The 13,024-nt window shown below is 39.7% G+C and overlaps 1 protein-coding gene across 4 annotated transcripts in view; it reads left to right on the top strand.

Moving 5' to 3' along the window:
* The window catches only part of LOC125894479 (septin-8-A-like), a 24,840-nt gene extending 11,838 nt beyond the window's left edge, over positions 1-13,002 (top strand). For 3 of the 4 annotated variants that reach the window (XM_049585886.1, XM_049585885.1, XM_049585884.1), the window contains exons 3-10: positions 122-317; positions 3,095-3,281; positions 3,370-3,531; positions 5,328-5,424; positions 5,626-5,794; positions 8,169-8,301; positions 8,394-8,581; positions 12,282-12,995. In XM_049585886.1, the coding sequence (XP_049441843.1) occupies positions 151-317; positions 3,095-3,281; positions 3,370-3,531; positions 5,328-5,424; positions 5,626-5,794; positions 8,169-8,301; positions 8,394-8,581; positions 12,282-12,336 (1,158 nt within the window). In that variant the 5' untranslated portion in view covers positions 122-150 and the 3' untranslated portion in view covers positions 12,337-12,995. Of the gene's footprint in view, positions 1-121; positions 318-3,094; positions 3,282-3,369; positions 3,532-5,327; positions 5,425-5,625; positions 5,795-8,168; positions 8,302-8,393; positions 8,582-11,259 lie in introns of all 4 variants that reach the window. The other variant, XM_049585882.1, reaches the window with a different exon arrangement.
* Positions 13,003-13,024: the final 22 nt, after the last annotated feature.

Raw genomic sequence — 13,024 nt, 5'->3', positions numbered from 1 at the left:
ATAACCCAGAGTTAGTGCTATGACCGTAACATGAGTTAGATGGAATTTGGAGCGTTAATGCATCACCTCATCTTTCCCTCATCTCTGTTCTCCATGTTTCATTTTCTCTTTTTTTGCAAAGGTGAGACGGGGATAGGCAAGTCAACATTAATGAACACTCTTTTCAACACAACGTTTGAAAACGAGGAAGCCAGCCACTATCAGAGTGAGGTGCAGCTACGGCCACAAACCTACGATCTGCAGGAGAGTAATGTCAACCTCAAGCTGACCATTGTGCACACTGTGGGGTTTGGAGACCAGATCAACAAAGACGAAAGGTACAGATTCTTATCGATTTTTGTTTATCTATTAGTGTTGTCCAGATTTTGAAAAAGAAACTGTGCTGCACAAAGGAAGAAAAATACATAGTGTTATTAAGATGGTACAGAAAACTTGTCACAGAAATTTTCAGCACTGTTTCAACACTGATCTTTAAAAATTCATGGAATTTTTTTTTTGTTAGTAGTAATGGGCAAAGTTCTTTTCAGTGTACTGAATCACTAGAATCCATTCATTAGAAATATTCATTCACTGAATCATTCTGTGCTTGTCGACCAAAGCTCCAACTATGTGTAAATCCACTCACTAAACTGACACATGGCTGAATGTTCAAATTAACTCGCTAACTATTAAACTGAGAACAGAGAATTTAGTTGGATAAAGATACTATTTGCAAATGAAAACTGAAGTCCTACTGTTAAAGGAGCTGAGTCTACTACTAGCTACTGAGGTATTTGACCAGGGTTGACGCGCCTGTTGCTGGACACGCTATGTTAGCTTCATTACCCAAATGCTGAATCAGAGTCCATGAAACTTCTTGGGTTGCATCACGGTAACATTTATTCCACGTGTGCATGGCAAAGTCCATCTGTTACATCCACATTTGTCGTTCAGTACAAAACACACAAACAAAACTGTAGCGTTCCGCGCCATTGCGGTCAAAAACCATTTGCCCTTCTGGGCCAAACACCTGATGACCATAGTGAGGTCACATCCTAAATACCTGAACTCACCAGGTGACAGGACAGTGCCCCCAATGCCGACACAGTGAATTACACAGTTAAAAGCAAACCTCCCAATAACATATTTGGCTCCTATATCTACCATATTATTGACAGAATGTATATTTTCACAACACCTAATTATTAATTACATATTCAGTACTTCTTCCTATTTCAACCCTTCAAGACAGGAAACAGAGGGAGAGGGCAGGGGGCGACTTGAGCATCACAGCGACACGTTCATTGTGTCAATCCTGTGTCCTAGAAATTATGTTTGTATGTTACTCAACTGCTTTCTTAATTATGTTGTTGTGGCAAAATAATCATTGAATGGATCAGATCAGACATAATGTTTCTTTCAAGTAACGAAACAATACATTGATTTACGGCATAGGCTTCAGTAGGAGGTGGTTGGGGAGGATAGTAGGCATACAAAGTGCAGGATCTTGGCACCAGAACTTTGCGTTAGCATCCAGATTCCTGTCTCAGGTTTAGGCAACAAATGCACTTTGGTTAAGGTTAGAGAATGATTGTGATTTTGACTAATTGTTAATAAAAAAAAAAAAATCCAAAAAAAGGTATAAAAAATTATGCTGTAGTCACTATGAGTGGATAGTGTATTACAGGATTGCCTATTTAGGCAGAAAACAACCTAAATACGTTGTCAGTGAACATTATGTTGATGCGTTCAGTTTAATATCAACACTTTTTTAACTTCTGCTGCATTATGTTTTCCTAAAAGGTTGTTTTCCCTAAAATATATGTTTCAAATTAGTTGTATAAGCATAATTTTTAGGCGACAGGGCTGACCGTGTGATATGTTAAGTGAATGCATCACTGAACATGCACCGTTTATCTCAGTGAAAGACTCAGGCTTAGCTACCTGTTTTTTCATATTGCAGGTTTTGCAAAGCTTTGTAAACCATGAAAGGTGGTGAGATTTAAAAAACAAACAAACAGATCCTTTCGTTCACTCAAAAATTGGTTGTGTACACAGACTGTTTAGATAATGAACGTAGCTTCGGGGACGTCACCCACTGGTTTGTAGATTGTCGTTCTGAAACCTCGAGTTTGGCATTTCACCTGTTGCCCTCTTGGTTTTTAAGAGCCAGAAGTGACCATATTTGGGCAAGAGGGTGGAGCTGTGGGGGAGTGAGGGGTGGTTCTGATTCATAGACTGGGGCAACACCTTGCAGTCTTTCACACAAGCGGCCACATATTTAAAAAATTTGGGCCTTGATAGAATGTAAATGGAACCAATACTGTTTTTCATACCAGGCTGTAAACATGTTTATTTCTCCTGTAAAGTTGGGCATTTTAACATGGGGGTCTGTGAGGATTGACACTGTTTTGGAGCCAGCCTCAAATGGCCTTAAAATGAACTGCATTTTGTGACACACATTTGTGGTAACCCCAGATTTGCAAACACTTCCACAAGATTTTATGTTTCATATTTCAAGGGATCATTTCAACCCAAACCATTATATTTTGCTAACACTAACCCAAGTGCATTCTGTGCCTAAATCTAACCAGACTGTAACCACAGATTGTCACACCATGAAACAGTGAGACAGGAGCATTTTGGCAGCTCGCAAGACTTTCACAAGTCTAGGGTTTCTATCTAGCCATGACCCAAAAGATTCGTTCGTTTATATAAATCGTTTGTGAATGACACAACACTTTTGGTTAGGTCAGAACCAGCTATTATTTATTTCTCCCTCTTGCTCTGCGGCTGCAGCCAACACAGTTACACAGAATGGAATTGAGAAAGAGATCTGGCCTGTTACTGGCATGTGAATTGGGAGGAGAGAGAGGGAATATGGGAATGACTGGTAGAACTAATGCAATCTGAATAGACATTTGAGTGCTCCAACAGCAGGGAGTGAAAAAAAGCAGGCTTTCTTGGCTGAGAGACTGTAGCTGCAGAGTTTGTAACCAGGCCACTAGCATGTCTTTCAAACAGCAAGGCAAGGGATGTTAAGTTTATTGTTCATACATGTAAGGATAAGATAATGATGCTCATTTTTTATGTATTTTGCTGTCTTTCTGTGCAGCTTCAAACCCATTCTTGAGTATATTGATGCCCAGTTTGAAAGGTATCTCGAGGAGGAGCTAAAAATAAAACGTTCCTTGTACAACTGCCATGACACAAGAATCCACATCTGTCTGTATTTCATCGCTCCCACTGGACACTCCCTGAAGTCCCTTGATCTTGTCACAATGAAGAAACTGGACAGCAAGGTGACCGCAGAATCTGGCACTTTGTATTTCAGCATTCAATGTTCCTTGTTCCTCAGTCTGTCACTCATGTTATGTTTTTTCCACGCAGGTGAACATCATCCCTGTCATTGCAAAGGCGGACACTGTATCCAAGAGCGAACTGGACAAATTAAAGATCAAGATAATGAGCGAGCTGGTCAGTAATGGAGTGCAGATTTATCAGTTCCCTACAGAGGATGAAGCTGTTGCAGAGATCAACACGTCCATGAATGTGAGTCCTAGAAACACATAGACACACTTACATAATACAATGCTGTACGTATTCACCCAGGATGTTCAGCTGTTCAGATCTACAGCTTTGTCGTTCACTCTGCGCACCAAACTATGACGCTCTATGTATCTCTCGAGTGTAGTTTTGAATGTGTCAGTTTCCGCTTGTTCCATGCATACAATGTCTTTTCAAAGTAAACTTTAATCTTCACAGGAAATGTTAGTTTTGGCACTAAAACTACTTGGTTAGGTTTAGGAAAAGATCATGATTTGGTTAACATGACAGTGACTTTTGGCTTCACATGGGACACAAACAGCCATTTCCTGGGTGAAATACCTGTGTTTGTTTGACTTATCCATTCAACCAGACCTCTTTACGTGGACTTTCTCATTTATACTACATCAGCTGCTCTGAGCATCTAATAATGCTGTGGATGGGTTCACATTGGAGTTAGCTGAAAGTGCATCTCATTCAGACTCGTAAATCTCAAAGGGTGCCTTTGCATCGCTATCAGACGCCAAAAGGTGTGACAAAGCGTTGGTATTTGACGATCTGGGAATGAAAACGGCTTGATTTTACAATATGCGCTCTCACTTTCTCCATCTCTGTATTAATTAGTCTGCACCATTCTTTTGGTGTTATTTATTGAAGAATTTTATTAGTGTGGTTCCAGACCAGAGTCCTGCATGGGTTCATTTTTGCATACCCGCACCTGCCCATACCTGTGAAGCTCGAATAGTTACCCATCAGTATGTCTATGTCAAAGCCACACCGCCCGCACCCGTTAATAAAAGTCCCGCGACCTGACCCACACCTTTGATTAAACACACACAGGCTACACTCACTCACATTCAGCTGGGTTCTCTGTGCTTGAATTACAAATCCAGTGGAGGAAAAGTGTCTTTCCTGGGCTGAGCTCGGGGTGAAACAGTCCGTGCAACCACTACGAGGTCAGGAGACATTTTAGCATGCTCCTTCCACCACTATAAAACCTCAAAAGGATCCTTGTTGGGTGTGTTGAACTCAATGTAGGCTGCCATCCCATCCTCTGGCTGCACAGTTTCATCACTAGAGTCCTCCACTTCAGTGATGATGTGACGATGGGGTCAAAGGCTTGAATTGTGTCATTGACTTTCTAAATAAAAGGCATTGCATAATTGATTGATAATATGATGTCAAAATATAACACATATACTGCACATCTGTTTTATTTGATTTACTGTGAAAAATAATATACATATCAGCTCTCACCTGCTGCCCACCTGTGTGTAGTTCATTTTTACCTGTGCGTGTATTCTTGAATTTATATATATACATATTTTTACCCATTACACAGCTTTTTGTAGGTTTCTTGTTTGGTACCTGCAGGTACCTGACCCGGTGCAGGTCTCTGTTCCAGACCTTTGAATTGTTGACCACATCTCAGATTTTTTTCAGCAATTCAAATAGCAAAGAAATACTAGTAAGATCTACGACTGTAGTTCGATTAGTATAGTAGTACAGCAGTATTAGTAATATCACTAGTATAGGAGTAGCAGCATAGCAGTGATATATTGAAGTGAAATTAAATTCAGTCTGATTATCATACTACTATTTTATGATTGACGTTGCATAAAACGCAGTACATTTGTAAAAAGAGTTGAAGTAGAACAATGCAAACCACCATTTAAATCCATAGGAGACACATATTTAGAAGCATGTCGTAATAGCAGGTCGCTGTCCTGAATATGACAACTGTACCATTACCATTACCATTTTTAACCACATTATAACAATATCAATACTACATGTTACAGACTCATCTTCCCTTTGCTGTGGTTGGAAGTGTAGAAGACGTTAAAGTGGGAAACAAGATGGTGAAAGCAAGGCTGTACCCCTGGGGTTCAGTACAGGGTGAGTCTGCCAAATGGATAAAAGTCCCCCAGACAGTAGCAGCTGTTTAGTCAGAAGCCTTCTGACGAACTATCGTTAGTTTTTCTGTTGAGATGCAAACATGATATCACTATACTCTGTTTTTATGAGCACAGTAAGCACTGACTTTTCATTTAAAAATCTCAGTAAGTGCAGCATGACTAAGCTTCTGTTTTTTTCCAGTGGAGAATGAAAACCATTGCGACTTTGTGAAGCTGAGGGAGATGCTGCTGCGTGTGAACATGGAGGATCTCCGGGAGCAAACTCACGCTCGACACTATGAGCTCTACCGCCGTTGCAAGCTAGAGGAGATGGGGTTTAAGGACACAGACCCTGACAGCCAGTCGTTCAGGTGAAATTAGGGATAGCAGTGATGTAATGCGTGTGGGCAGCTTACCTCAGTGGAACTGCCATAAAAAACCCTGCACTTTGAAGATGTAAAAACTGTGGCGATTAATTACATTATTGATAAACAGCACACATTGTTTACATAATTTTGGATGTATTTTGCTTTTCTCCTTTTTACCAACCAATTAGAGCTGAAAGGAAAAGTGCAAAGCTTTATATGTGTATGTCCAGACTCTAGTTTAATTATTTAACTAATGGTGTAATTAATTGATGTATTTGGTTATATTTTTGACTCACCTAAACTTTTAGTGTCGTCAAATATTCATGTCAAGATTAGTCACTCCCATCTCCCTGATACTGGGGAGAAACTACAGTAACTTCCTGTGTTTATGTCATGACACATGATATGTTAGATGTTGTACCTCCGACGGAGTTCAAGATTAGGTTTAACCAGCTATTTGTAGATCTGCCTATTTAAAGTTCTTAGTTACCGCTAGCTAATTTCAGACCATCCAATCAAAATCAATCAACTAGTTAAACAGGAAGTCATCCCTAACTGTAAAATAACCTCCAGATATAACAATTTTTAGGGTTAACAATCCTTTGTAAATGTAGATATGACTTTTTTTTATTACATATGCATACATGCAGAAATATAATATAGGTGTTAAATGCCGCTGCTATGGGCACACATCACAAGGGTATTGCGCCAGTGCTTGAGGGGTCATCATAATCACACGTATTGCATTAACTCTTGCTGAAGACCTAATGACCTTGCAGCCAGGTACTGCTGCCGTGTATGCCTCTGTGGAGTATTTTAGAGTGAGTGGAATCATTGTCGTTTTTAATTTTGTGTTATTTAATTTAAAATATTCCCAGTTTACATCATTATTAAACTGCATTTTGATCAAGTGTCAGGTCAAATGTCGACCGTATTACCTCTTTTGATCTTCGATCTAAATGGGTCATATATTAACATGCTAGTTTTATTGCTCCCGCTACGCCTGACAGTTCCTGTAAAAATTGAGTAAAGCTCTACATAATAATTGCTTGTTAATTTGCAATGCATCAGTCCCCACCTAGTCTGAGTGGGCGGAAGTTTGCTGCAGAGATCAGCCTCTCATTGGGCGGAACGAGCCACTCGCTGAAGTCCCGCCCTACCACCTCCGGTTGTGTAGCAGTTTTCAACACGTCCTTTACTAACTTTTGCGGTGTTTGATCTTGCGGGGATGTAGCCATTTTTCTGCCATGGTTCGCGTCCTATAGGTGATATTTTGTGGGCGTGTTACACCAAAACCTGTTTCCCCCCAGCAATATTTTTGCGAGCGCACCGTTGCTGTGGTACCGCCCAGAACTATTGTGATTGGTTGAAAGAAGTACAAGCAGCCGGGGCGTTTTTTTCTCCAATCTCACAGTGAGAGTCGGCCCAGCCAGACCTTTCTTTTCTTGAGAAAGGTCTGGTGAGCGAGACTAGTCCCCACCTAGATGAGATGAGTTGAGATGAGTCAGAACTTAAAAACAGCTGGATCAACCTGCTCCTGGGTACTAATCCTGTCCAACAAAGCATTAGACTGACCTTAAAGGGACAGTTCACACACAATCAAATAGACATTTTTTTTCTCCTACTTGTAGTGCTATTAATCAGTCTAGATTGTTTTGGTGTGAGTTGTCAAGCGTTGGCGATAAAGGCTGTTAAGATGTCTGCTCTCTCGGATATAATGGAACTAGATGGCACTGGGCTTGTGGTGCTCAATGCAACGTCTCTTTCCAGAAATCATGACCCAGTTACTCATGATAATCCACAGACCTTGTTGCAAACATTTTCATGTAGGAACTATTTTTTTTAGTCTCGAACTACATCTGCCAACAGTATCACCGCATAGAAGGAAACATGCATCTACTGCTAGCTCACCTGAGCACCACTAAGCTAGCTGACATTAAAGCTCAGCCAAGGAGGATGCCATTTTTGTTTATATCTTGCACTGCCGTGAGCACGAGCCTCTTGTCCATGAGTAGATGGATCCCTTCTTCTGTGTACTAATATGGCTGGTGGGTGAAGTTCAATAGAAAGAAAATAGTTCCTACATGAAACTGCTCACAACAAGGTCTGTGGATTATCTTGAGTAACCGGGTCATGATTTGTAGAAAGAGACATTACTGTTGAGTTTTTCAAATGTAATTTTTCTGTGCTTTGAGCAGCATAAGCTGAGGGCCATCCTGTTCTATTATACTAGAGAGAAGGCAGACATCTCTATGACCTGTACCAAAACAGTCTAGATTGATAAATAGCACTATAGATGAGATAAGAGGGAAAATAAGGGTATTTTTGATTTTAGTGTGAACTGTCCCTTTAACTGTGCTTTTACTCTGATCTTCAGCCTTCAGGAGACGTACGAAGCCAAGAGGAAGGAGTTCCTTGTGGATCTGCAGCGCAAAGAAGAAGAAATGAGACAGATGTTTGTCAACAAAGTGAAGGAGACAGAGGCAGAGCTGAAAGAAAAGGAAAAAGAGGTGAGGGTTAACATGATCATAAGTAAGTGGAAATATACCATAATTGTTCAATCTCACATTTTGCCCTGTCCCGTCATCATCATTATCTCTAGCTTCATGAGAGGTTTGAGCAGCTCAAGCGGATGCACCAAGAAGAAAAGAAGAATCTGGAGGAGAAAAGACGAGAACTGGAGGAGGAGATGAATGCCTTCAATAGAAGAAAGGTTGCAGCTGAGACACTGATGGGACAGGCACTCCAGGGCTGCTCACAACCATTCAAGAAGGACAAGGACAAGAAGAAGTAAGTCTGCTTTTACTGCATGGATTTCATTTGTACTGCTGCTCAAGCGGTTCCTATTTGTACACCATAATTTTCAGAGCAAGCGCTAATGCCACTAAATATTAGTAACACTAAAATCTTTCAGGCAACTCAAGGCTAATTGGTTAATGTCACACATACATTATATTCACAAGCCATGGGCACGTATTCTCCAAGCCAGTGTATCTAGAGCTGAGCAGACAGAAGGAAGAGCCGTACAACGTGATTAATGAGATAGTGTTATTTTCCCAGAAGCCATGTTGGCTCATAAACTGATACAGGGATAGATTCAGACTGACACCGTGTGCCCAGACATAGTGGGAAGGGTCACAGCTTGCATGACACAGCCTGATGCTTATGTCTCTGCGGGCTGACCTGCCAGACTGTATCTCAGGCAGGGGCACTTCTGTTTACATTCGACCGGTCTCACCGATGCTGCTCACGCCATGTGCAACTCAGATGATACTCAGACATCCCACATAGAGCTGCAATAATTTCTGCAGGTGGAAACATTATATGTCAGGATCGATTACATACGCTCAGAGTTTATATACACAGCTCAATGCTCAAGATTAGCCTCGAAAAATCCACAATCACTAAGCTGTCTTAAGGAAACAGAAGCAAATGAAAACAAAAAAGGAAGCCTTTGACCATTAATGGCAGTTTGTACTGGTTTTAATACCCTACCATGTGGGTGAAAATGTTAAAGAGTGCCAGAAACATTAAGCCAGTGTAATCCCACAAAGGGCCAAAGATGATTTCAACAGGTTTCTACTACCTCTAAAATACTGTAGCTGAGGATCCTTCTGACCACGCTGTATAACCCAGTTTTAATAAAAGCAGTGAATACATTATCAAGTATTTTTAAAAAAAAAATGAAAGAAGAGCTGCACATAGGCACACTAAATATATGCACACAAGGATTAATACGATAATTCTTTAGATTTATGACATTGAGGAAGATGAGGACTGTATGATAAAAAAGCTGTCAGGTGTTGAAAATACATCTGCGTAAGTTAAACGTTAAAGGCGAGAATTTGTTCAGACTACCTGATTTGTTTTTCAGAATGCAAATGTTCGGCTGAATTAATGTATCTGCCTTAGTTAATTAATTTAGTGGTATGTTTAGTGTTCAGCAGCAATGACAGAAAAAGTCGATTATTATATGTACTCGTTTCTGTTGGTACAGACATGGTTGGTTAGCTGTGGTGTAGACATGGTGTCAGTGTCATGTGTCATGTTTGATTTGACCTTAAACACAGTTTGAACTCCTGATTTGAGTGATCAGATTGAGAAACGTCTCGACAAATTCAGTTTTAATCTGATTTCAGCCCACCTGTGAATGTAGTCTGGGGCTGGGAGACATGCTGCGTCTGTTAAAACACAAGGTTCACCAGACGTGTTGTCTTGTGCCAACAATCAAGGGCACGTAGGCAGGTTGTGCCTGATGTCGAAGTGACTATAACCATAATGTGCATAATGCTAACAGCAATGTAAAATAGCATAGCCTACTTAGCAGAAATCCTGAGTTCGGAGATGATCTTCTTACAGGCATTGTTTTTGTGTTTATCAAAATACTGCCCATTGGACAGATGAAATGCTCTGGGTCATCCTGTACTAATATAATCTACTTCTCTCTGTGTCTGAAATTCCATACGAACATGTTATTCAGTAGACTAATCAGTATGTGAGAGTTTTTAGTATCTCTGAAACCTTAGTATGAAACCAATAGACTGTGAATTGCATACTATTTTCAGAGAAATATTACAGTATGCAAACACTGGACTTTATGATGGCATGAATATCCCACAATGCAATGCACTACAGGACAATGCTCATAACAGACAGCTACCAAGGCAGCATTGTAACATCATCACACCTGCCCCGGGACTACAGTTGAATATTAACAAAACTGGCTAAACTGGCACGTTTACAGAAATGTTTACTGGCCATGTTTATTAATGTGCACTGTCTCTGTAATCTTAAACTGCATAAATAAAATATATATTGCGCTTCAGTTTAAGTGTAAGTATGTACGAAGTGTTAGATTTCATTTGGAAGACGAGAGATAGTTTTAAAATTATTTTTAAAGTACTGGTAGAGCTTAGTTTGGCAGCTGTTAAGGAGGTTCTCAAGAAGTGATGTGGTAATTACAGGTCAGTGCATCAGAAAAAATACAGACTAATGTTTATTAACATAAAAGTATATTGAATGATGGGACACGTATCAGTTATGTAGTGCAAAGTGTGCATTATTGGACGCAGTGCCTGTTCACTTCAGGCCACAGCTGTTGTGCTTGGGAAAGCCCCCCATGACAGCGTCGCTCTAGCTTTTGAGGGGGCCTTCTGTGTGTCAACACTGACAACAATGACTTTGAGGGTGCAAAAAGGGCAACATGTGTCTGGGCTCTTAATCTGGTTTGGAGAAACTGGTTTTCATGGGTTTTTTAAACAATCTGATATAAATGATAAAATGTCCGACGCTAAACGTAGCGTAAAATGTGTAAGTCTGTGGAAAGGAAGTGGATGCTGAAAAGAAGTTAGAACCGAAACACTGTTGCATTCCCATTTCATTCATTTATTCATTTGATTTCAACCATTCCTCAGTTCCTTCATTTTTTCTTTTTTCCGTATTCTGTCCTGTTTCTTTTCCCCTTTCAGTTGATTTTTGGATCAAACATCCAGTGAAACCAGGACTGTGTCTGCCATCAGCATGGGAAACTGAGACTGTCATATCTGACATGACTTACTGACACTGTATGTGTGGACTCAGTGTCACAGTGACTATGCACGTATGTCAGACTGAACAATGTGATGGCTGTAAGCTGCTGTGTACTTACGGATCAAAAAGGTAGCTTTGCTCAGTGTATTTAATTTGTCCCTAATGCTGACTCTGCTAGACGCACAATCCATGGACTGTTTTCATAACATGTAGCTTGTGTTGTTTTATGTTCTTGCCATGAATGTGTGTTCACGTCCTGGTGTCCCGTTGAAGAACGGGAGACTTTTAGTTACTGACTGAATCGAAATGATGGCTGTGAGCTGTGTTATGTATTAACATGGAAGAAGCATTTGTGTGCTTTCAAACATGCAGCTTTTCACAAGTTGAATGGTCTCCAGTAGGTTATTAAAAGACAGAATTTCTAATAATGTACATGAAAATATTGATAATTGTTATTCGTAGTTTGAGGTACGAAACGATCTAACACCATTCTGTGCAAAGTTATAAAGAAAGTAATTGAATTAATTTACAGTGAGTCTGGAAATGGAGCAAATATGTTTCCATAATTTGTATTTAAATAAATAATGTCGGTGGAAAACCAAACAGAGCATCAATTCATCTGTTGGTCAGCTGAACCCATTCCCCTTAAACTCCCTCAGTTCTCTGGGACTTCCCATGTCATCAGTCATTTGCGTGATTCAAAGCATTTCATACTGCACTTGTTGTCATCATGATGTATCAAAAATGTTTGATTTAACAGTGTTTCTATAAAAGCATTATCCATTTAACTCAAGTTTCAGCTTTGATTTTGCCTCCCTCAGTGGCAGCACACAGGACAAATAACAAAACTTATCATTTGCACTAAACTTTCATATCTTGTTAAGATTTTTCTAATAACCTTGCTGAATATGTAGATTTGCTTGTTCAAATAAATGACCTGGCTTTTCTTTCCTTTTCATAGCTTCTTTAGTCTCCCATCTGCGTGCTCCCTAACCTCAGGAAGGAATTTGAATTAGAAGACTTTCTACCACATCAAAAGATCACAGACTAACTATCAATTGTATTATTTTTACAATGTGAAATAACAGTTTTATAGAAATGCACTTAACATCTCTGGAAGTGATTTAGCCTAAAGTCTTCCATGTCTACTAAACTCTCCTTTAAGCTTTTAAGCTGTAGCATGGTCTCTGCATGGCTCCTAACCTTCATTCCCAAGAGTGTTAAAAGATCGTCATTGCCAAAATCTCAGTTTTTGTACTAGATGTGCTACCTTCATTTATCTGCCATGTTATGCTTGTAGTTTTTGACTGATGACAATTTACACTGTGAAATATATGTTATAAAGTGACATGATACTGCTGTTAAATGTTGTACTGATCGTACATTATATTATGATTTATAAGCACTTTAAATCAGTCATGGTACAGATACTGTCATCATAAAAGGTATATCATATGCTAACATGTCAGCCCTTATGTTGTGTCAAACAGAGCTAGATATAAGTATTTCATAGTTTTAAACTGCAAAATCTATATATACAGTACATATACTGTTGAAAAAAGCCTGGATGTATATATATTCAGGATTAAATCTCCTTATGTCAGTAGATCTATATGGTGGGTCTGTGTCGGCCCGCTTACAGATTTGTATATCCTGATGTAATAAAGACTAACTTTATTGAAAACGTGCCCTGATCTCTCCATA

This window comes from Epinephelus fuscoguttatus, linkage group LG9 (genome assembly GCF_011397635.1).
Source record: "Epinephelus fuscoguttatus linkage group LG9, E.fuscoguttatus.final_Chr_v1".
NCBI classification, from domain to species: Eukaryota; Metazoa; Chordata; class Actinopteri; order Perciformes; family Serranidae; genus Epinephelus; species Epinephelus fuscoguttatus.
Note: the sequence above shows the minus strand (reverse complement) of the source record. Positions and strands in the feature narration are given on the sequence as shown.